Source organism: Nyctereutes procyonoides, unplaced genomic scaffold (genome assembly GCF_905146905.1).
Source record: "Nyctereutes procyonoides isolate TBG_1078 unplaced genomic scaffold, NYPRO_anot_genome, whole genome shotgun sequence".
Lineage (NCBI taxonomy): Eukaryota > Metazoa > Chordata > Mammalia > Carnivora > Canidae > Nyctereutes > Nyctereutes procyonoides.
In genome coordinates this window covers 18249094-18274237 of record NW_026575155.1, presented here as the reverse complement: position 1 = coordinate 18274237, position 25144 = coordinate 18249094, and the positions used below count along the sequence as shown (strand labels likewise).

Below are 25144 nucleotides of genomic sequence, written 5' to 3'. Positions count from 1 at the left end.
CACATGCACCGTGATAACTCATGGCTGGCTCAGGTCTGCTAACGCAAATGCACCTAAGCGATGCTCATGGTCAATACCTGAAGAGAAAGGCTGTGCTCTGCTGCTTCTAAAGGACAAAGAGAGGCATGCTCACCACCGGCCGTCTCCAGGACGCTCCCGCTGTAGCCCCGAGGGACACCCCTCACAGAAGCCAGCTGTGGACGTTCGCAGTGGGAGAGCTCCACGAGGCCCGTGGTGACATCCGGAGGGGCAGAGTGAAGATCTGCTTTGGAAAAACAAACCCCAAATGAGAGTGGCTGTTGATTCAGAAGAGGATTAAGTCGCTCTATAAACCCCATTCAACTAAAGCCTCACTCGCTGAGCTCTAAGCACGGGAGGTGGTACTCCAATTAATTCTCTTTTTCTGGTTGACTGAGACCCTGTGAACTCTGAACTCCCAGGCACGGTCTGTGGACACCCGTGTGCAAGTGGGCTCTGTGGTTCTCAAAGGGATCTCGGCCAGAACCTCCAACGACAGTGTGTTGACAGGCACGAGTGAGCTGCAGTTAGAAATCTCAATGAAGCACAGACACATTTTAAATCAATTGTTCACTGAACCATTTTCATTGTATTATGAAAAAAAAGGCAAGCTTCTGTAAACTATCCCCCTCTCCCCAAAAAAGTATGTTGGATGTCACAAATACACAAGAATAAGCCTAGGCAGATAAAAATTATCCCCACTGCCAGGTCAACACATGTCACTATTGGGGGATCTCCGTCAAGTCCTAACGACACAGGATACTAACATCACAGTTAAAGACCAACGGCGTTAGATGCAGAAAATGTTGAAAGCCACTCCTTCCACCGTCTGAACGCACATTTTGGGGTTTAACCTTTATCCTACGGCACATGTTAACTATCTGGAACGCCGGCCGCCTCTGAGCTGCAGAGGTGTGGGTGTGAGCGGGCATCTGTACCAGGGCCATCGGGACAGACCTGCAGTCCCCTGGTCCTGACCCTGCTCCCGCCACCCCAGATGCCATTCTGCTGCTTCTGATTTTAAATTCCAATCATCATAACCCAGGCAAAGTGCAAGCTAAAAAATTTTTTTAAATATGTAGATAGATGAAATTATATGGAAGCAAAACCCAAACTCAACTATTTACAGAGCAGAAAATACCATCTGGAAAAATCTAACTTAATGACAGAGTTTTCATAACCCTTGAGAAAGCATGATATTGATGAAATTAGCATTTTAAAGTATGCCTATCATGAGGTTCTTTTAGTTTAGAAAGAAATTTCCCCAACCTTCCAAGTCTAGCAAAAAGAGGAAGTGATTTTAACAGTATTCATGAAAAATGCATAAATGGTAATCTTAACTACAAAGTAGTTTTAAAAACACCATATAAAAATAAATAGGGACACCTGGGTGGCTCAGTGGTTGAGCGTCTGCCTCCGGCTCAGGGCATGACCCCAGGGTCCTGGGATCGAGTCCCATGTCGGGCTCCCTGCGGGGAGCCTGCTTCTCCCTCTGCCTCTCTCTCTGTGTCTCTCATGAATAAATAAATAAAATCTTCAAAAAAACAATAAAAATAAACAATATTTAAAATAAAAATGAACTGCTTTAATTAGAAATACTACTTTTATTTATTTATTTATTTTTTAAAGATTTTATTTACTCATGAGAAACAGAGAAAGAGAGAGAGAGAGAGAGAGAGAGAGAGAGAGAGGCAGAGACACAGGCGGAGGGAGAAGCAGGCTCCACGCAGGGAACCCGACGCGGGACTCGATCCCGGGTCTCCAGGATCATGCCCTGGGCCAAAGGCAGCGGTAAACGGCTCAGCCACCCGGGCTGCCCTGGAAATACTACTTTTAAATACAGGTATTTACATCTGTGTCCCAGTGTTTTATGGATTTGATTTCTGTAATCCAAAATCGAAAACAACATATTTTTTTAAATTACCTTTACCTAATATATTGAACCTCAAGGTTTTTTTACCTACTATAATTTTCTCCTTTCTAGATTTCTTTCCTCAGTCCAAACTGAAGAATTCTCCAGTGATAAAAACTAAAAAGGTGATTTTTTTATAACACGGAGCAGGAAGGTGAGTATTTTCAGATTCAGGAACTCAAGTCATCTATACCCAGAGGACATTTAGCATATGGAACCCACAATCCACAGTTAAGATTATTAGAATTTACCAGACTCGATCACACAATGTATATGGAGGCCAAGCGAGTGGTATGGGAGAAAAGACGGGTGCGGCCACACCTGCTAGAGTCGGGGGTCCTCCGTGCACCGTGGTAACGAGTGTCCCTCGTCACCCTCCACGGCCAGGGCGACACACACCTCACAGCTGCGTGCATCGTTAAAAGGCCCCACAGCCACCGGAAAGTCCAGCACTGTCAGGCTAAGTTATAAGCTGTGGCCAGTCACTCACGCTGGATACGCTTTCCTCTCTAAGCCACGGGAAGCAGGGACTGCAAGAGCCCACGGGCGGCTAACACAGTCTCGTTCCTACCCCATCTCACCGAGAACAGAGTCTCAGGAAGCAGAAATAAGATAACAGCACATTCGGAAACAACTGTTTTCTCACTTTGAGACATCTGTGTATTTCCGGTAAGTCAAATCACTGTGACAAACGAGGAAAAAAATGTAATCGTGTGAAAGCTGTTTTTCAGGCTCTCCCTGGAAGCCGTCCCTGAGGACAGGGGGCAGAGACCGCGAGCTGCCCCAGGACACCCAGGAGGACGGCCAGAACAGCGTCCGTGGGCTCTGCTCAAGCCCCAGCCTCTCCTACTACCCGGAGGACTAGACCGACAGCTTCTCTGCGTGCTGGAGGCAGCGGGGCTACATCATGGTAGATGACTCAAGCTCCACAGAAGTGTGCAGGATTCCTGTACTGACTCAACCCATAAACAGCGAAGTGCATCCGTGATGTGTCCACAGGGGATGCGGAGACGTCACCCAATGCACTCCCGGTGCAGCTGAGTGACCAACGTTCATGTGAAAGCAGCTCAGCCCGAGCCCGCCCTGCCTGGGGGTGTCTGACCTGCTGGGACCCCCCTTCCTGAAAACAGGAGCCTGTCACTGATGTGCAGCTGGTGCACATTCCAGTTTTAGCAGAATAGCAAAGAAATGAGTGGGAACCAAGAAAACTGCATCAGCCCTGGCTTCACTGCTAGGACAGCTGCGTGATCTCAGGCAGGTCACGAACAACCTGACTTTTGTCTTCCCTCCACGTCTAGAAGCATGAGGGTGTTCAGAGGGTCTGCGGCCACGCTGACAGCACCACCCAAGAAAAGCATTGCTGTGCAGGCACGAGTGCAGAGCACACGCGAGCTCCCGTCGCAGCTCACACACGCTATGCTACTCCTGCTGTTGAGTGCAAAGCGTTCAAATGATAAGACGTTTGCAACTTTTCCTAAGATCAATGTAATTTAGAGAACTGGATGATTTAGAAAAGATCGACACATCTCTGCGATTTAGTTTTGCCTGGCCTCTCCTCGGGCTGAGGGGTGGTATGACTTGGTACGTGGAGGAAGAAAGGTCAGCCCACGACTGCAGGCCCAGCAGCTGCCGGGCGAGGGGACGGCTGACGGCTCTCCAACTCTGCACACGCAGCCAAGAGCAAAGGCGGGGATGACGTCGAGGCAGCAGGCCGTGGGTGGCTATCAGCAGCAGCCAAGGCCACGCCTGAGGGGCCGTCCACCCTACTACACCTGCCACCTGCACCAGCCCAACCTCCAGAGCAGGAGGGGACCTGACATGAAGGAACACCGCCACTCCGGGGCCCACCGTGCCTGGAACTGCCAAACCACAGACGCACCAGGAGCTACTCTTGTTACCAAAAAGACATTTCCAGATGAAAAAGAGGAGGTGGGTCTTGATGGGCACGGGGCACAGAGGCACCCCTGTCCTGGAGGGCCACGGCAGCTCGTTACTGACCTATGTGGGCGTGGGCCGCGGGGCCTGTGAGCGTGGCGGTGGCGGCGGCACTGGGAGCGGCAGCGGGTCTCCCTCCCGGGTGAGATGAGGTGGAGGATGCAGAGGATGAGGTGGACGAGCCCTGAATGACCCGGTCAAGCCAGGGCTCGATGTTGGAATGGCTCTGGAGCGGAGTGGAGGTGAGTCGCCCGGGTCGCCGTAAAGAGCCCTCATCTTCTGAGGCAGATGACGTGTCTGTGGTTAAAATAATGATGACAGGCATAATGTAGGGATGAGTCGGGTAGGGGGTGGAGCTCCCACACCGGCACCTGCGTCTCCCAGGCCTGCCCGGGGCAAGCTGTGCACACCTGCGCCGCTGCGGCCCAGCGCGGCCACGGGGTCGTCTCAAAGGCTGCCCTGGATCTAGAAGGTCTAAGTTCTCCGCTGTAAGATCCAAGGAGCCCTAACTGGGAAAGCGGTTTCAGAGCCCAGCCTCCCCGGGAGGACTGTCTGGGAGCCCACATGCTGGGAGTGGAGGCGGCCCAAGCCCTAAGTGGCTTCAGCACAAGCCTTGGTGGGGTCCCAAGTACCACGGCAGTCCCTAGGTGCTGAGTGCTCATCTGAGTGAACGCCCCACACGACCTTGACACACGGCCCGGCCTGCCCCCCGAGGCAGCGCAGTGGTCAGGGGCAGCAGCCCCACCCGCCCAGGCCTCCCCTGCACACCTGCGTCTTCTTAGGGGAGGCGGCAATGAGCCCGGGGAAGAATAACCCCCGAAGACAACTGCTTCACTCAGTAAGATTAACTGTTCACTGAGGTTTTTCAAGTCACCATGACTGTGCATTTTATTATTAAAAAGTTTTCTTAAAAATTGAGTGGTATCTGTAGTTGTATTTAGTGGGAACAATAATCTGACAGCTATTTCTAGAAGTTTTTTTTCAACAATATAAACTTTTTCTTTTCCTTTAGAAAGGAAGTGTTACCAAAACCCCCAAATTGTCTTATAAACCTAGTGTGTTTGGTTTTCAGTACATCATCAAACCAAAAACTCCTGACACCAGTTTCGTGACTTCAAAATCAAGACAGGCAGCAGCAGGACACCAGACATCACCAATACTCCACGTAAAAGTTCTCATTTCTAATGGTAATAACAACGAAACAATAATAAATTTTTAAAATCCTCCAAATAACCCACTCCCATTTAACGCCTGGTAACAATATAGTAAATAATCAATAAGATGAGAATAATTTTAAGATTCTTAAATCAGAGAACTTAAGTATTCCAGTAAGCATTGACTTTGGGTTCCTCTCTTTACTAAAAAGAATAAATAGCATTTTAGTAAAAGCATTAAAATGTACCCAAAAGTCCGGAAGAAAGCAAGCACCCACTTGGGTTAGAGCCACACTGTGTACACTGCACGTACACAAATATTTCTGATCTCTAGTTTTTCCAAATCTTTACTACAGGTCAGACGGGGAAGGGAAGGCTATGAGGTCGGAGCCGTGCAAGGCCCACCCAGCTGCTCCTGACGCCGTCCGTCAATACCTGGAGGCGTGTAGGTTTCCACAGACGAGTGTACGAGAACAGAACGTCTTTTGGAAGGCATAGGCATCTTCCTCTCCTTGTACTTGGCCAGAGCTGCTTGCACCGCTTCCGTGTGAACATCTACGTAAAAACACAGCAGTAAATACACTTCCTACAAGATTGCTTACGAAGTAACAAAATTAAGTTCATATTATCTGTTTTTATTGAATGTAAAAGAGACATGAGTAAGGCCTATCATAAAGGAGGCACGTGATGTAATGAGCACTGGGTGTTAGATGTAACTGATGGGTCACTAAATCTACCTCTGAAACTTATACTATACTATCTGATATTTATTTTAAATTTAAAAAAATAAGCATAGCCTATGACATTGGCCCTAGATTTCTTTAAATGTTCCTTTGTTGGGAGATTTAGACTATGTAAATATTTTCATAGTTATAAATCAAAACTAGATAAAAGATAAATCCCCCAAATTAAAATGAAACAAATGAACCTAAATGTGTCTCTAGTTGTCCTGAAGTATTCCAAAGGACTTTTTTTTTTTTTTTTTAATGATAGTCACAGAGAGAGAGAGAGAGAGAGGCAGAGACACAGGCAGAGGGAGAAGCAGGCTCCATGCACTGGGAGCCCGACGTGGGATTCAATCCCGGGTCTCCAGGATTGCGCCCGGGGCCAAAGGCAGGTGCCAAACCGCTGCGCCACCCAGGGATCCCTCCAAATGACTTTCAAACAGTGCAGTTAGACTGTTTAGCCTGCTCCCCTGGAGGGTATCTACTAAGAAGGCACAGAAAATAGAAACTCTGGGGCCCCTGGGGGCTCAGGGGCTGAGCGTCTGCCTTCAGCTCAGGGTCCCAGGATCGAGTCCCACATCGGGCTCCCTACATGGAGCCTGCTTCTCCCTCTGCCTATGTCTCTGCCTCTCTCTGTCTCTCATGAATAAATAAATAAGATCTTAAAAAAAATCTTTTTAATTAAAAAATAAAAAAAGCTTACCAAAAGATCTTAAATGGAAAGGAAATGTATGTCACACAGGGTGGAAATGTTAAGCAGACGAAGCAGAGGGCCCAAAAGCTACTGACACGCAGCCTACAACTGAAAACATGAATCTTTTCAATGGCCATTCCGGTAATTCAAATAAAATATCACAGACTGACTTAAATATTCATAAAAGTACTGACAGAATGGCAGAAATCTGATTAGAAGGAAATCTCCAAAATGAGAAAAAGAAAAACTAGTAGAAACGCCTGCTGTAGTAAAGCTACTCCACAACATACGAAAATTACCGATACCAACCCTGAAGCTTGAGGTCCAAAAATGAACAAAAAAGTTTAAAGGAATTATACTAATCGGCAGAAAGGATGATTTATCTAGGGATTTTTACGAGCATCTCCTGGGGAGAGACCGCCAACCCTATGGGTCACGTTAGGGATCCTGAGGCCGTGTGGAGGCCAGATTTTCTCTTAAAAAGAGATGTGGTAAATGGTCCCTCAAGTGGAAACCACTTTCCCCGCGGCCCCAGTGGGCGCCCCTACCTGAGCGGAAGCGCTCGTCCCGGGAGTTGGCCGGCCGCAGCTTCTGCTGCTTGGGTGCCGCAGCTGACGTCTGCGCGGGGCCGGAGACCCTGTTCTCTGCTTGTAGGGACGGATCTACTCCTGCGACACAAATTTGTAGGATTGTCTTACGTAAACAATTTGCTTTTGTGATTATGGAACACTCCAGTTAAAGCAGCACGCATTGCTCCCGTGTTGCTCCGCCGCGCTCGCTGCCCACAGGTAGCAGCGGAGCGCCCGCAGCCTCTGGCGGCCCCTGAAGCCCAGGAGGGCCCTGCATCGACGACGCGGGCCGCCAGGAACACCTCCGCGGCCCTCTCCCGACCGCGCCCGGCCTGCCCGGCCTTGCCGCCCGCTGTCTGTACGACGGGTGACTGTCACAGCGACGTGGCCACTGGGGTGCGCTCTGGGGAGGGCCCTTTAGAAACGTGTTTCTGCATCACAAATGCGTCCTGAATCTGGATGGCTTGTGTCACTCTTCTTGGCACTGTCCACGAGGTCGGCCAACTCCCCCCAATGACATCCCACCGTGCAGTCACTGGGACAGCAACACCGCGGGTCGGTGGGGCTGCGCACGAGGCGGGCCGCAGAGACCGCGGGGCTGAGCACACGGCCCTGAGCATGCGGCCACGAGCACGCGGGCCCCGGAGTCATGAGGCCGACCCTGTGCTGGCTCTGAACCCTCCTCCGCTACCCTCTGACGCCCGCATGAGGCAAGCCTTCCCCGCTCCGACCGTCTGAGGCCCAGGGCACGTCGGAAGGATGGCCAGCGGGCCCTCGGCCCAGGCTCCCCAAGGACAGGCTGCCTAGTGCTGTGTGCAGCCCCCGCCGGGCATGGAGCCAGCGCACCCCGGGACTCGCGGAGGCTGCCAGGGCACCCCGTGGGCTCCGTGGCCCTCAGCGCCTGGAACCTGCAGGTGCGAGCAGGACAGCTGTCATCCTATGCCCAGAGAAAGCGCAGGTGCAAACCCAACAGCTTGCCTGAGCGCCTGGACACGGGAAGGCCAGCAGCCCCGCCTCAGCCTTACGGCTGTCCATACCTGCCGTCTGAACCTCCTCCAACAACCCGGCAGCTTATGGCTTTAATCCACATCCCTCGGATTCCCCCTGAGCTCAACCATCTCTGTCTGCTTTTGCCTGGTAGGCTTGCTGCTTACAAAACCATGATCAAGTCTTCAGGCCAGTTTCCTACTCGGCTTTTAAAAAAATCATGTTGGGGGACTTTCTGGCTTTTTAAGTTTATATTAATTTCACTTAAATTAAAAATTCAGTCTCCCAGTTACACTAGCCATTGTTTTGAGCGCTGGACGGCCCTACATGACATTTCCATTATCACGGAAGTTAATAAATGGGACAGAGCTGCCTTACACGATCTGGATACTAGTTCTTTTTCACTTATTTGTGTTACAGTGATCTTCCCACTGTGTGACTTGTCCTTAATCTCTTTACGGTGACTCTGGATAAAATGACATTACTTTAAACACGGTCCGGGCTCTCTCCGTTCAGGTCACAGCCCAGGCCCTTTAGTGACTCATGGAATCCCGTCTCTCTTGAGATGGTGACGATTTTCCTATACAATCTTCTACGATATTGTAGCTTTTATGTTTCCTCTCAGTCCTTCTCCATCGGACACTGGTTGTTGTGTCCAGTGACGTGTCCTACACGCGGACAGGGAGCTGTGCCAGCACCGTGCCCCGCAACGCTGCCCCCAACAGCGGCCACATCTGCACACGCGGGCCCTTCTGTGTCTGTCTGGGCTCTGGGTGCTGCTCCGCTAACCCAGCTGCCTGCCCATGTTCCAAACCATGCCGTCTTCATGACGACAGCCCAATACTGATTTTCCAATCTTCCCATCTCATTCTTCTTTTTTGAGCACATTTTGAATCCCTTGGCCCTTTAGACTCATATAATTTTTTTTAATTTATTTATTTATGATAGTCACAGAGAGAGAGAGAGAGGCAGAAACACAGGCAGAGGGAGAAGCAGGCTCCATGCACCGGGAGCCCGACGTGGGACTCGATCCCGGGTCTCCAGGATCGCGCCCTGGGCCAAAGGCAGGCGCCAAACCGCTGCGCCACCAGGGATCCCATAGACTCATATAAATTTTAGAATTAGCTTGTTAAATTTCACCAAAAAAAATTTTGTTGAAATGATAAGTGTGTGAGCTCTACAGATCAACCTAAGGTAGGAAGAACTGACAACATTACAGCATTTGTTCTGAACCTACGTAAGGGAATGTTCCTTACTATCATCACAAAAAAACCATTATATTGTATAATCATAAAAATATGATAAATCCTATCTGAAATAAGATCTATGCCAACTCCAAGCTATAAGTTATAACCTGGGTCTTTGATTTTTATTATTTAATATTAGATACATTGCCCAGTCCTCCTTAATAAAATACAAAACATATCAATTTTTAGGCCAAGTTTGGTAAGAAAAATGGCTGTTATGAAACAGCTGAGTGGCCGACCTTACCTTGAAGAAGTGGGATGTAGCATGCAAGCAGCTTTGCCCGTTTCTTTTCATATCCTTTTTGAGTGATGTCACCTAAAACAACAATGACAAAAGATGATTATATTCCCTCCAAAGTTTTTGAATGAAAAAGTAATTCATAATGGAGAAAGTGGAAACACTAATATCTGTGACGCACCCACACAATGGAACTCTATTCAGCAGTAAAAGGGAACAAACTTTCGTTCTATACAGGAGCCTGGATGGAGCTTACATGAGTATCACTAAGTGAAAGCAGCCAGGCTCTAAGGGCTACGTACACAGTTATTCCATTTACATGACATTCTGGGAAAGATGACACTATAGGGACAGAGCAGATGGGGGTGAGGGAGGGGGTGACTACAACGGGGAACGAGGGAGTTCTTGGGGGTAATGAAGCCATTCTGTTTTGGTGGTGCTGGTGGCCCACGACCACGTGTTCATCAAAACCCAGGAAGGGTGAATTTAATTGTATGTAAAGAATACTTTAATTTTTAAAAATTGTGGTCATCATCCCCTAAGAGCCTGTTAGAAATGAAGACTCAAAAAAATTTTTAATAAACATGTTTAAAGTTAAAAACAAAACCAGAAAAGCAGACTCTGAGGCCACGCTGCAGAATGAGCCCGAGCTTGCATTTCATCAAGATCCCGAAGTGAGTCCCAGGCAGGTCCGTAGGTTCCCGGTGTGGAAGTAGGGGTGGGAAGCCCAAGCCCGTCCCCGGGCAAGGACTCGGGAACAGGGACTGCTGTTCCGACAAATTATCATAAAGAAGAACAGCCTAAAAATAAATTAAAGCTCCCAGGAACAAGGCAGGAAGGGTGTCTTAAGGAAAGACTTCTCAATGTACGAGCACATTCTGTTTCCTAGAGAGAACTTGGCATGCTCGGCGTGAACCCATCATGCTTTGGAGACTTTATTTAGACCAGAAATATATGTTTACGATTTCCATGAGTAGCCTGCCTGGGCTACCCGTCTGCAAGACAAAGCCGCACTGTTCTGGGAGCCCTGCTGCCCCCCCCCCCCCCCCGCCGCCCCAGGTGAGCGCAGGGCCTGGCTGCCGGCTCAGGAATCAGGCGTCGGGGTTGGGGCGCTGCGGGGTGCAGGGGCTTCACCAAGGCCCGCCTTTGCACCAGCACGTCCCTGCAAGGCCCAGGGCCTCTCACGGCCCGACACCCCCGAGGGTAGACCAGGGGCAGACCCCTGGACGCCTCCGGGGAGACAGTCCTACATTCCTCCAAAAGATGGGTGTGAGGTCAGGGCAGGCAGGCTGACCACAGGCTGGGGCCGGGGAGCGGACAAGGCCCCCACCGCGGCCCTCCCTCGGCGCCGGCCTCCGTGCAGCCCAGGCGCCCTGGCTGTCCTCGTCCCTCTGCTCCCACCTTGTTCCCTCACCACCCCTACCGGATGCCAGTCATCTAACTGGAGCTTGTTCTGCAGAATGGACACTGCTTTGTGTCCGTGTACTTTTACTTCACCTGAATAGCATCATACTGCAAATCTCACTCGGCCTATTTTTCCTGCCAAGCGCTCCACCTGTAACGTCAGCCGCTCCGCGACCCAGGAGCATACCTCACCCGCCACTGACTGCCGGGCCCTCAGGGTGCACCGTCCTTGGCCTACCTGCTCCCTGGACACTCAGACCCCAGTCTGGGCCAGGATAGGACTGTATAATTGAGCTTATTATTTTTTAACTTGTGAACAACTTTAAAGCGCATGTATTTTTTAAAGCAATATCTACTAAAAAATGATTCTTTTGAAATATACAAAAATGTGTGATTAAGACAAAATTAAATGAAAACTAAATACTGTTACACTACATTAAAACTGATAAACCCCTATTTAAAAGCAGAGGACTGATTTTCCAGGATATTTAAAAATTAAGTGCTCATTCCCCTCAGCTGGCTCCTTCCTCGATTCTCATTCCAAACGCACATTTCCACCACATTTCCACAGGGAGGGTGCCAGAGGGCATTCAGAAATGAACGTTAACTCCCCGCTTCCTGCCTGTGACCTCACAAAACTGGTCTCGCGCTTTCTCCGGAACCAGCTGAACACAACTAAGCTGCACATTTTCACGTGTAACCAGTTGCCACATTTCTCGTGTCCAACGTAGACACTCAGCCGACACAGCACCGCATGCAGACTTCCACCCGCACAAAGACGAAGGTGGAATTCCAAGGAGAGTGTGGACACGGAACCACTAAGCTAGTAGAAAAGTGGCCCCAATCCAAACCCTCTGAAGCCAAGTTCTGTAACCACCGAGACAAAGAGCAGAGCCTAACTCCCAAGCTGGCTGCATGCAACTCGGGGAGCCCATGTGGGGCAGGGGGAGGAGCCACTGAGGACAGAGCTCATCCCTGGCCAGGCACCCAGGTGGGGGGGCTTGGGGAGATGCCAGGGCCCGTCCTTCTCTGGGGGTCCATGGGCTGCTGCTCGCTGCTCGCTGTGCTGACCAGCCCTCCAGCCATGGCCACAACACCGGCGCCCGGTGACCTCCACTGCTGCGAACCAAAGTCACTCCGGATTATAAATGCAAAATTGCAAGGAACATCTCCAGGTTGCAACCCAGACACCAGAGTTCCTAACAGGCGGAGGAGGAGGAGGAGGACGAGGAGGAGGAGGAGGACGAGGAGGAGGGAGAGGAAGGAGAGGAAGAAGTAAATCTGCTGCCATACAGCATTACGACAAACACACCCCACTATTTGGAAGGTGCGGGATGGGTATTACTTACATGATTCATGCTGTACTAGTAGGTAGAAGCAGTAAGTTGGAAACTATATACATAAAGAATGGTAGAATTCTGGTAACAACCAATAAATAGAACTACGCAGGCTGGTAGGTGTATGTATTTCTGTGTGTGCCAAAAATGCCTGGATGGATGCTCAACAAATTATTAACAGTGATTTATTTATTTAGCTTGGGGTAGGTGTGAGAAATAGTTTTTACCTCACACACTTCTGAATTCTTTACATTTTTTAGCACAATAACTGTAATTAAGAATATATGGGAAATAGTTTGATGATGTATATGGTTATATAAGATGTTATTGCAGGAAACTGAATGAATTCTATGTACTATTTCTGCTACCAATGAAACTAAAATTATTTCAAAATAAAAAGTTAAAAATACACGGAACAGACTATATAAAACTGGTGTTTTTTCTTTTTTAAGTGATATAATTTGTCAGTGAAACCATCTGGGCCTGCAGATTTATTTTCCAGGAGGCTGGGGATTTTTTCCCCCTTCTATGTTTTGTTTTATTTTACTTAATTAAAGCTATATACATATATATTTTTTAACTTAATTAAAGCTTTTTTTTTTTTTAAGACCAGTTTCAGGTTCATAGAAAATTAAGGGCAAGTAGGAGAGTTTCCATTTGCCCTCTGCCCCAAGACATCCTCCACCACAGCGGTGCATTTGTTTCAACTGATAAACTATACAGACACACAGTAATTACCCCAAGTCCACAGTTATGGTTCACTCTTGGTTTTGCACATTCTATGGGTTTGGACAAATGTTTAATAACATATCCATCATTATGATGGCACACAGAGTATTTTCACTGCCCTAAAAAATCTGTGTGCTGTTCACCCTTCCCTTACTCCCCAATCCCTGGCAACCACTGATCTTTCTACGGTCTCCATAGTTTTCCAAAATGTCATATAGTTTGATCATACAGTAACCTTTTCATATTGACCTCACTTACTGATATGAACTTAAGTTTCCTCCATGTCTTTTCATGGCTTGACAGCTCTTTTCTTCTTAGTGTTGAATATTCCATTACTGGATGAACCGATGTATCTATTCACCTATTGAAGGACATCTTGGTTGCTTCCAAATTTCCTGTAAACAACCGTGTGCAGGTTTTTGTGCAGACATAGGTTTTCAACTCCTTTGGGTAAATACCAAAGAATATGATCGCTGGGTCATATGCATGTGTAATTCTGTGAGAAACCACCAAACTGTCTTCCAAAGTGGCTGCCCCATCCTGCGTTCCCACCAGCAGGGAATGAGCGCTCCTGTCGCGCCACATCCTCATCAGCACTTGCTGTTGTACATATTCTGGATTGTGGCCACTCTAGAGATCTGCAGCGGTGTCATCATTGTTTTAAGTTTCATGTCCCCAATAACATCTGATGTACTGCATCTTTTTATATGCTTATTTGCCATCTATATGTCTTCTCTGGTGAGGTGTCTGTTAAGGTCTTTGGACCGTTTTTCAATCTGGTTGTTTCTTCACTGTTGAGTTTTAAGAGTTCTTTGTATATTTTGGATAACAGTCCTCTCTATCAGATGTATTTTTCCATAAATATTTTCTCCCAGCCAATGGTCTGTCTTCTCTTCCTCTTAACATTGTCTTTTCCAGAGCACACGTTTTTTGTTTTTTTTTAAATATTTATTTATTTATTTATTTATTTATTTATTTATTATGATTTATGAGAGAGAGAGAGAGAGAGAGGCGCAGAGACACAGGAGGAGGGAGAAGCAGGCTCCATGCCAGGAGCCCAACGTGGGACTCGATCCCGGGACTCCAGGATCGTGCCCTGGGCCAAAGGCAGGCGCTAAACAGCTGAGCCACCCAGGGATCCCCAGAGCACAAGTTTTTAACAGAATGTATCTGATCAATTATTCATATCACATATTGTGTCTTTGGTGTTGTATCTAAAAAGTCATCACATACTAAGTTCATCTACGTGTTCTTCTATGTTAGCTTCTATCTACCCTCTAGTTTTATAGTCTACATTTAGGCATGAGATCCATTTTAAGTTAACTTTTTGTGAGGGGTCCATGCCTAGGTTCATTTTTTTGCTTATGGATGTCCAGTTGTTCCAGGACCATTTGTTAGAAAGACCATCTTTGTTCCACTGGATAAGCTTTGCTCTTCCATCAAAGACTAATTGGCTATGTTCATGTGGGTCTACTTCTGGATTCTCTATTCTGCTCCATTGACTTGTCCCTTCTGTTGACACCACAACACACTCTTGATTACTACAGCTTTACAGTAAGTCCTCATTTCACAAAGTGTCAGTCTTCCAACTTTATCTTCTTCAAAATTATGTTTCTATTCTGGGTCTTCTGCCCCTCCCTATAAACTTTAGAACCAGTTTGTCAATGTCGACAAAATGCTGACATTTTGATTGGGACTGCACTGAATCTATTTGATCCACTTGGGAAGAACTGACCTCTTGCCAATATTGTCTGCATATCCATGAACATAGACTATCTCTCCATTTATTTAGTTCTTTGATTTCTTTCTTCAGTATTTTGTAGTTTTCCTCATATAGATCTTGTACATACTTTGTTTTTTTACACTTAAGTATTTAATTTGGGAAGTGCTACTGTAAATGATACTGTGTTTTTAATTTCAAATTCCACTTGTTCAGTGCTGGTATTTAGCAAAGTGACTGACCTTTGCATATTAACCTTGTATCATGCAACCTTGCTATAACTGTGTATTAGTTTCAGGGTTTTTTTTTTTTTGGAGGGGGGACTTGTTAATTCTTTTGGATTTTCTATATAGACAATCATGTTATCTGTAAACAAAGAGAGTTTTATTTCTTCCTTCCCAATCTATACATTTTTTTCCACTACAATGTTGAAAATGAGTGGTGAGAGGGGTCATTCTTGCCTTATATCTTCTTACAGGGAAAGCTTTCAGTTCCTACCCATTAAGTATGATGTTAGTCATGGGTTGTTGTTTTTTTTTTTTTTTAAGATTTTATTTATTCATGAGAGACACAGAGAGAGAGAGAGAGGCAGAGACACAGGCAGAGCAAGAAGCAAGCTCTCCACAAGGAGCCCCATGTGGGATGTGATCCCAGGACCCCAGGATAATGCCCTGAGTTGAAGGCAGGGACACCCAGGTGTCCCCAGTTGTAGGTTTCTTACATAAGATAGTCTGCTTTATTAAGTTGAGGAAGTCCCACTCTAGTCTTAGTTTACTCAGAGTTTTGATCGTGAATCGGTGTGGTGTTTTGCCAAATGCTTTTTCTGCATCTTTAATATAATCACATGATTTTCTTTTGCCTGTTGCTGTGATAGATTTTCCATGAATTGATTTTTAAATGTTGAACAAGCCTCGCAAGACCTAGGATATATCCTGCTTAGTCATAGTATATAATTTTTTTTATTCAAATTCAATTTGCCAACATATAGTATAACACCCAGTGCTCATCTCATCATGTGTCCACCTTAATTATAATTCTCTTTATACACTGTTGGACTAAATTTTCTAATATTTTGAGAATTTTTGCATCTATGTTCATGTTCATCTATGTCTGGTTTTGGTATCAGTGTAATGGGACCTCATGGAAGGACACATTCCCTCTGCTTCTAGTCTATGAAAGGGACTATAGAGACCTGGTATTATCTCTTCCTTAAATGCTTGATAGAATTCCCCCAACGAACCCATCTGTGCCTAGGGTCTGCTTTCTAGTTTGAAAGGTAGCTAATTATTGATTGAACTTATTAATATAGGCCTATTCAGTTTGTTTATTTCTTCTTGTGTGAGTTTGGCAGATTCTATCTTTCAAGGAGTTGATCTTTCTCATCTAGGTTATCAAATTCCGGTGTGCAGAGTTGTTCATAGTATTCCTTTATTATCCTTTTAATGCCCAAAGGATCTGCAGGATTTCTTTCATTTCTGATATTAATGTGTGTCCTCTCTGTTTTTTCCTTAATTGGCTTGACTAAATACCTATCAATTTTATTGATTTTCAAAGACCCAGCTTTTCTATTGATTTCTGGTTTTCAGTTTCATTATTCCTGCTCTAATTCTTATTTCTTTTATTCTACTTAGTTTTTATTTAATTTGTTTTTCCTTTTATAGCCTAAGAAAGAATCCTTAGGTAATTGATCTTTTAAATAGAGATATAATTGACGTGTAATATTATATTAGCTTCAGGTGTACAACATGATTTGTTATTTGTATGTACTGTGAAATGAACATAATTAGGTATAGTTAGCCAGCATCACACACAGTTCAATTTTTTTCTTGTGATGAGAACTTTTAAGATCTACTCTCTTAGCAACTTTCAAATACCACCAATCTGTTCTCTAGATCTATGAGCTCTGTTTGTTATGCTAGATTCCACATATAAATGAGATCATAGGGTATTTGTCTTTCTCTGCCTTATTTCACTCAGCCTAATGCTCCCAATGTCCATTCAGGTTACTGACTTTTGATCTTTCTTCTTAATGCTGTAAGTTTCCCTTCAAGTACTGCTTTTGCTGCATTCCACAAATTTTAATAAGTTGTGCTTTTATTTTCTTTTAGTTCAAAATATTTTAGGATTTCTCTTTGGACCTGTTTTATTTAGAATTATGCTGTTTATTCTACATATTTTGAGTTCTCTTTGTTATTGATTTCTAGTTCAATTCTGTTGTGGTTTGAGAGCAAACATTGTATGATTTCTATTCTTTTAAATTTGTGAAGATGTGTTTTACGGCCCAGAATGTGGTCTCTCTTGGCGAATGCTTCAGGTGGGCTTGAGAAGAATGTGTATTCTGGGCAGCCCCAGGTGGCTCAGCGGTTTAGTGCCGACTTCAGCCCAGGGCGCCATCCTGGAGACCCGGGATCGAGTCCCATGTCGGGCTCCCTGTGTGGAACCTGCTTCTCCCTCTGCCTGGGTCTCTGCCTCTCTCTCTGTCTCACGAATAAATAAATAAAATCTTAAAAAAAAAAAAGAAATATTTTTGAAATCTGTTTGAGGATACCAGAAACTAACAAAGAAGTGAAGAACTCCCACTGGAGGGGGTCTGATGATTCCAAAAGGAACAACTAAGTAGCCGAGCTAGGCAGAGCTTCCATGCTCTCATGAGGTGGAGCACTCACTGAGGAGGAGGAGGAGGAGGAGGAGGAGGAGGAGGAGGCCCATAGACAGCCTAGGTTATCGGAGAGCCAGAGGGATCGCAGCTTGGGCATGAACTGGGAATAGAGTAGCCCTCGGAGTAGCCCTCGCAAGAGCTAGTTCCAAAGCACTCTCTCTGTACATGGATTAAGGTGATCTTGGACTGTATGCACCCCCAGTCCATCCACCCTTTACACAAAGAAACATCTACAGTCACAAATCACTGCTACACCTACAGTGTCTGGCCTCTAGGCAACAGGAAGCTGTGACTACAACCCATGAAAACCAACAGATAACAGGAAAATACAGACAGGAAATCCACCTTTTAAAATAACCATGATCATTATGTTCGAGGAATTAGAAAAGTAGGACTGTGATTTAAAAACAAAACAAAACAAAAAGACAGAGGTGCCTGGGTAGGTCGGTCAGTTAAGTGTCTGCCTTAAGCTCAGGTCACGACCCTGGGGTTCTGGGAAGGAGCGCTACGTGGGCTCTGTGCTCAGCAAGGAGCCTGCTTGTCCCTCTCCCTCTGCCCCTCTTTGCTCATTCTAGCTTTCTCTCTGTGTCTCATAAATAAATAAACTAAAAGTACTACTGAGGTAAAGCTTAAAAGAACTAAAGAAATGAAGGGATGCAGCATGTTTGTGAATCTGCATATTCAACACCGTAAAGATATCATTTCTGTCCAAATGGATCTTTAGAGTCTGAGTAATTATAATCAGAACTCTTGGAGGGTTTTTGTGTGTATGTGTGTAGAAATAGACAAGCTGATGCTAAAATGCACATGGAAAAATGCAAAGGGCCGAGATTAGCAAATCGAACTTGAGAAACAGAAAGGGGCAGACTTGACCAGACATGAACGCGCGCTGTGAAGCTAAGTAGGGAGCAGAGTGAGATGCTAAGGGAGACAAGGAGAGGAAGGGACCAGGCATCACTCCAGAGCAGTAGGGAAAAGATGGCCTTCTCCATAAATATGCTGGGTCAACAGGGTATCCTCATGAAACAGAAATGAAATGACTCTTTCTCACAAAATTCAATTCCAGGTGGACTATGCATCTAAATGTGAAAGATCAATAAATCTCTTTAAAAATAATATAAAAGAATATATCCATGACCATGAGGTAGGGAAAGAACTCTTATATAGGACACGAAGATTATTAACCATAAAAGAAAAAACATGGGGATCCCTGGGCGGCTCAGCGGTTTAGCGTCTCCCTTTGGCCCAGGGCATGATCCCAGGGTCCCGGGATCAAGTCCTGCTTCAGGCTCCCTGCATGGAGCCTGCTTCTCCCTCTGCCTGTGTCTCTGCCTCTGTCTCTGAGTCTCTCATGAATAAATAAAATCTTAAAAAAAAAAAAAAAGGATGGAGAGTGCAGCCCCCCAGCAACCTGCTAAGACCCCATACAGCCACACCCAGGGATCAGTGACCATACCAACGGTGAGGCCCGCTCCAGTCCTGCCCTAAAAAGTCAACCCAGGACAGCACTTCCAGAGAAGACAGTTTGGCATCTGAGTCCCACCAAGAGAAGGAGCTTAGGAATCACTCTGAAGTCTCCACAGACCAGCCAAAGAAGGTGTAAAGCCAGGCTTGGCCACCTTCAAGACGATCATCCAGTGACTGACTCTCTGCCAGGACGAACATCAGTAGCCAGTGAGCGAGAACATGCAGACTTCCTAAATGTATTATCAATCATTTCAATAGACAATTAAAAAAACCCCACTAAACAAAAAGGGTATAGACAATGTAATCCGCAGTTAAAGGAACAAATCAATCAGCAGTAATGAAACTCGGGATGGTCTGGACACTTGGCTGGGCAAACGGTGGCCGTAGAGAAGCTACTATAAATGTGTCTCAAGAGTCAAAGGAGGATATGTTCAAAGAATTAAAGGAAAGGGTTATTGTCATGACTGAATGGAGAGGGGATGTCAGGCAGTTCAGTGGGAACCGGTGGGAAATGGGAATTAGAACTGAAAACACAACAGTGGAGATGGGATGTCCCCTGGGAAGTCGTCATGGCAGAGTGAAGACGGGGAATAAAGGGTGTGCGAGAGCGAGTGCACGTCAAGGGAGATCGTCTAACCCGAAAGAGAGAGAAGAGCTAAGAAAAAGACACAGAGGGGCACCCGGGGGCTCAGCGGTGGAGCATCTGCTTTCAGCCCAGGGCGTGACCCTGAGTCCCAGAATCGAGTCCCACATCCGGCTCCCCGCGGGAACCCTGCTTCTCCCTCTGCCTGTGTCTCTGCCTCTCTCTGTGTCTCTCATGAATAAATAAATAAAATATATTTTTAAAAATTCACAAAGAGGTAATTATAATAAAAAAGAAAACATTTTCTCTATGTATGCAGCAGACCTTGAGGTGAGCGGACTCATATCCTGCAGCTGCTGTAACAAATTGCCACAACTTGGTGGCTTAAAACAAGAACACTTCCTTACTCACAGTTCTGGAGGTCAGAAGTCCAGACTCCGTTTCACGGAGCCAGAGTCAGGGTGACCTCTGAGGCCTGCGGGGTCAAATCCGTTCCCGGACTCTGCCAGCATCCCCCAACCCGGGGCCACATCACTCCCGGGTCGGCCGTGCTGTCCCCCTGCCCCCCTCCATTTGTGTGGGTCCATTCTCCCTCTGCCTCTGTCTTCTAAAGACACGCTGGATGGCATGTAAGTTCCACCCGAAGAACCCAGGCGACTCCTCTCCAGATCCTTAATCACATCTGCAAAACTGCTTTTCCCAAACATGGCAGTGTTCACAGGCTCAGAGGGATCACGACAGGATTCTGGGGGGACTTCCCGTATGTGCATTACAATGAGAGACCAGTAAGAACCACGTGTGGTCTTCAGAACAGCTATGCTCTCAGGAGGGAGAACCCGCACTTCCTGAGTCACTCTGGCAGGGCAAACACGTCTCGGTCAACAAAGCCAGGTGTATCCCAACGCTGTGGTTGCACAGATAACCTGAATGACCCTGACTGTGTGTCGGTCTAGCAGCAGCACTCAACGGACAGGGTGACAGAGGAGCTGTGGCCAGAGCCAGCTGACCGGGACACTCATACCAAAGCTGCCCCAACCCATCCTGCGTCCACTTAGTCCAAAACTGAGCCCGCCCTGACACCTCTACTTCCCACCAGCAGCCACCCTGTGAGCCTGACCCAGATGGAAGGTGCTCTCCATTCCTCTTTTCCGGAGTTCTTACCATGCTGGCTTGTGTGTGCGCCGAGGCCTCAAAGCCTCCCCTGGGGAACCCTTCTCCACGTGGACTACGGGGGAAGCTAATATGACAAAATCCACCCTTCCAAAATTCTAATTTTTTGAAAAATCAGGTGGTAGGTACATGGGTGCATATACCATGATTCTCTCTACTTTTCGGTTATGTTTGAAATACTGCAAATATTAGAAAAAAGATTAAACAAGAAGTAATCATCCACACCATAGCTTTGACTCTTAAAAGACTCTCAAGCTGAATTTTGCAGTTGGCCAGGCTGCACTTCCCAAGGATCAGAGTCCTCGCTCAGTGCAAATGTCGGCCTTCCATTCCCGGGTCCTCATGAGCTTGTCTAAATTATCCCATTTCACTGAAGTAAGACACTGAACACACAAGGAGATACAGCAATGTCACAGAGAAGGGTAACAAGGCTCTTCCAGAAAGATACAGCCCGTGGCAGACACCCGGGTGGCTCAGTCGGTTGGGCATCCAACTCCTGATTTTGGCTTGGATTGTGATCTCACTCTCTCCTCAAATAGATAAATAAATAAAAGCTTTAAAAAATACAGCTCTTGGCCACCAACTTTGTATTACATACATATGTAATAGAAAACAGACCTTTTAAAAATAGCAGCCAGGGGTGCCTGGCTGGCTTAGCTAGTGGAGAGTGGGGCTCCTGATCTTGGGGTGGTGTGTTTCAGCCCCATGTTGGGTGTAGATATTACTTTTTAAAATAGGGACACCTGGGTGGCTCAGCGGTTGAGCGTCTGCTCAGGTGGTGATCCCGGGATTCAGGATCGAGTCCCATGTGGGGCTCTTGGGAGGAGCCTGCCTCTCCCTCTGCTTGTCTCTGCCTCTCTTTCTCTCTCTATCTCTCATGAATAAATAAATAAATCTTAAAAAAAATAAAATAAGACTCACTCTGACTGCTTTTTCAAGAAAGATCTTAAAATAAATAAAAATTAAAATAGTAGACACGTCATTCAAGAATGGTTTTAAACATTACGTGGTGAGATAAAGCCCACTAGGGTATGATTCTTTTTTTTTAAATATTTTATTTATTTATTCATGAGAGATACAGAGAGAGAGAGGCAGAGACACAGGCAGAGGGAGAAGCAGGCTCCATGCACCGGGAGCCCGACGTGGGACCCGATCCCGGAACTCCAGGATCACGCCCTGGGCCGAAGGCAGGCGCTAAATCGCTGAGCTACCCAGGGATCCCTAGGGTATGATTCTTATGGGACACTCATGATCAGAACTCAGAATACTCTTGCAACTGGAAGGAGAACCTAAACACCATCCACTCGGGTGCGGTTCCAGTCTCTCAGCTGCGCACCTCCTACCCTCCTATTCGGGCGAACTCTCCTGAGGAGCCAAGTGGAGACTCTGCTCCGGCAGAGACCCTCGCTCCCAGACAACGGGCGTCCTTCTAAGGGAGTGGTGTGGGGGCCCCGCAGAACCCCTGGAAACTACATCCCCTCCTCGCCACCGCCTCCCACCACTAGCCCTCCCCGACTTGGTTCAAAGAACACTGTCCTTCTGTTACGACTCTGCCTCATTTCCTATCTTCCCTACCTAGATGGGACGGGGCTCGCTCTTCTTATCCACCTTTCTGACTTTCCAGAATCTAGACTGCTATGAATTTCTTTTTAATTTTAAAAATTTTTACTATTTCAGGGCACCGGGCTGGCTGAGTCAGAGGAGCCCAAGGCTGCTGATCTCGGGGTCCTGAGTTTGAACCCTATGTTGGGGGCAGAGATTACTTAAATAAATAAAGTTTAAAAAAGTAATAGGGCAGCCCTGGTGGCACAGCCGTTTAGTGCCACCTGCAGCCCGGGGCGTGATCCTGGACCAGGGATCGAGTCCCACGTCGGGCTCCCTGCATGGAGCCTGCTTCTCCCTCTGCCTGTGTCTCTGCCTCTCTCTTTCTGTGTCTCTATGAATAAATAAATTAAAATAAAAAATATTTAAAAAAAATAAAAATAAAAAAGTAATAAATAAAATTTCTACCATTTCTTTTTTTTATTTAATTTTATTTTATTTATTTATGATGGGCACACAGTGAGAGAGAGAGAGGCAGAGACATAGGCAGAGGGAGAAGCAGGCTCCAAGCACAGGGAGCCTGATGTGGGATTCGATCCCGGGTCTCCAGGATCGCGCCCTGGGCCAAAGGCAGGCGCCAAACTGCTGCGCCACCCAGGGATCCCAATTTCTACCATTTCTATGAGATTTGAGAGATGAACTCATGTTTACCTGATGGTGGTCACGTCAACCTTGTGGTGAAGCCCGTTCTCCTGCTTCCCCTGCCCATATGCCCACACTCCTCCTGCTGTGGCGCCCTTTCTCTGTCTTTCCTTCAAGAGTCTTTTTCCCCATGATTTTGTCCTAGGGCTTCATGATTTCCTCCCAAGGACTCCCGATCTCTACTCCTACACAAGCCTTTCTAGAAAGTACCAGTCGTACATCTCCAAATGCCCCCGGACGCCCCACACTCCACAGGTAGAAAGTGCACACATTCTTTCCGAGTTCCATGGGTTCTCTTTCAGACCATTCTCTCCGTTCCACGGCCCTCCATCCCTGCAACGTGCTCTGTAGCTCCTCTGCGCCCACCTTTGTGCTCCTCCAGCCCGGCCTCCGCATGCGCCAGAAAACACGGCTCCAGACCAGAGAGAGGAGGGTGAGGACCCGAGCTGCCTCCGCCTCGGGGCGTCTCCGCACCAGCTCGCCTGCGCCCACCATTTGTCAGTAAGGAAGACCCGCTTCCAACAGAGCCCCTCAGGAGAGCCGCCACCCTGGCCCTTTTTCAAACACAGAAAACCGGCCGTCTGTTTTCAAGATCTCCTGGGTTCTGGGAAGCGCACACGTGCCACACTGCAATCGCCCCCGTTGGCCCCCATGGCCAAGGGCAGGGTGGGGAGCTGTGCAGGGTATCCTCGGGGCGTTGTTCTAACGGGAGGCCTTCGGGCAGGGCGCACGGCGCGGGTCGTCCACATGCCCTTGCAGCCTGTCGCTGCGCTGGCACAACCTGTTAAAGCGTCTCTCTGTACTCAGAGTCCTGGCACCAACTCGGAGAAGCATTTCTGATCTGTCCCAGCGGTCGCTCTGTCCGTTCCCACATAACTCAATACACCACGTTTATTTATTTACTGCCACAGTTTAAAATCAGTCCTGCTTATCTGGTGGGGAATGAGCCTTAACCTTGTTCTTCCCACTTGAAAAATGTCTCAACTCTTCCTGGCAGTTTAGTCTCTTACAAATCCTAGGGTCACGGGGGCACCTGGGTGGCTCAGGCGGTAAAGCGTCCGCCGCCGGCTCAGGTCATGATGCCGCAGTCTGGGGATGCAGCCCCAGGTCATCGTCAGGCGGCTCCCTGCCACCCGCCCCTCAGCCCCACACGCTTTCTCTCTCTCAAATAAACAAATACAATTTCTAAAAAAACTCGAGGGTCAGACAACATCTACACATATTTTGGGACAACAGGCCTAGGTGACATTCAGCGTCCGTCCCCAGCCGACGACACGACGCGGCCCGGCCCTCTCCGTCCCCCGGGGGTTCTCGGGAACTTGCGTGAATTTCCGTGGGACAACTGGCCCATCTTAGGTTCAGCGGGACACTCCTGGCACCATACGGCTTTGCTGCTATTGTGACGGGGGCTTCCGGCTGGTTCTTTCAGGGCAGCTCCTCCCGGCGTGGAGGCGCCCGATGCCCGGGATGCGCGCCCAGCCGCGCGGCGGCTCGCTGGTTCCGGTCCTTCGCGGCTCCCGGGGACCTGTCGAGCAGGCGGGCGGGCACCCCCAGCTCTGTCTCCTCGTCGCCAGCTGTCACGGCAACAGGAGTTTATGCGGCAGGATCTCTTATTATATTTCTAATTTTGTGGGAGTATTTTAAAATTTTAAGACTGAAAATTATATTTTAATTAAGTAAAAGTCAGTTATACTGACTTCAATTTCCTAAGCCCGCTAGCCACGCTCCAAGTGCCTCAGGGACGCGTGGGACATGCGGCTGCCGGGCGGGGGTGACCTGCGCTCCCCGAGGGCGGGCCTGGCTCGGCCCTCACGCCCCTCACTTGCCGAGGCCCACGGTCCAAACTCCTCACCCCCCCCCACCTCCCCACCCCCCTGCCCGGCCCAGCTCAAGGGCGGCGTGACGCGGTGTCATCTGCTCGGGCACACAGGCCTCAAACCGCAGAAGCTACGTGGGCGCGGTCCCGCGGGCAGGAAGGCCTGGGGCTCCGTCCTCAGCCGCCCGGACCCCCCCACGCACACCCCCGGCGGCTCGCGTGACAGGGACGCTGACCCCGGTGGCCGAGCGCTGCGTGACCCCCTGTGACCTTAACCCCCTCTAATGCAGTCCTGCGGGCATCGCGGGGACACAAGTCAGTCCACAACACCACGAGCACCTAATCATGAGGCCAGAACCCCTCATTTCTATACCCGTTATCTCGAAACGATGCTGATTTCGATGTTTCCTGAAACAGTGGCAGGGCCAAGCCAGGGGCACAAGCTGAGGACCAGCGAAGCCGGAAAGGAGGCCCTGGTGAGCTGCCCCGCCACCGTCTGAGGTGCGGCCTCCGACCCCCAGGAATCTGACGACGGA

General features: G+C 47.8%; 1 protein-coding gene across 9 annotated transcripts in view; it reads right to left on the bottom strand.

Annotated features, from left to right (window-relative positions):
* DIP2A (disco interacting protein 2 homolog A) overlaps nt 1-25144 on the bottom strand; it is a 108166-nt gene that overhangs the window by 75933 nt on the left and 7089 nt on the right. For 5 of the 9 annotated variants that reach the window (XM_055313654.1, XM_055313656.1, XM_055313655.1 and 2 more), the window contains exons 2-6: nt 9486-9557; nt 6987-7106; nt 5455-5574; nt 3929-4162; nt 134-265 (exon numbers count right to left, since the gene is read on the bottom strand). In XM_055313654.1, the coding sequence (XP_055169629.1) occupies nt 134-265; nt 3929-4162; nt 5455-5574; nt 6987-7106; nt 9486-9557 (678 nt within the window). The remainder of the gene's footprint in view (nt 1-133; nt 266-3928; nt 4163-5454; nt 5575-6986; nt 7107-9485; nt 9558-25144) is intronic. The other 4 variants (XM_055313658.1, XM_055313660.1, XM_055313662.1 and 1 more) reach the window with 2 other exon arrangements.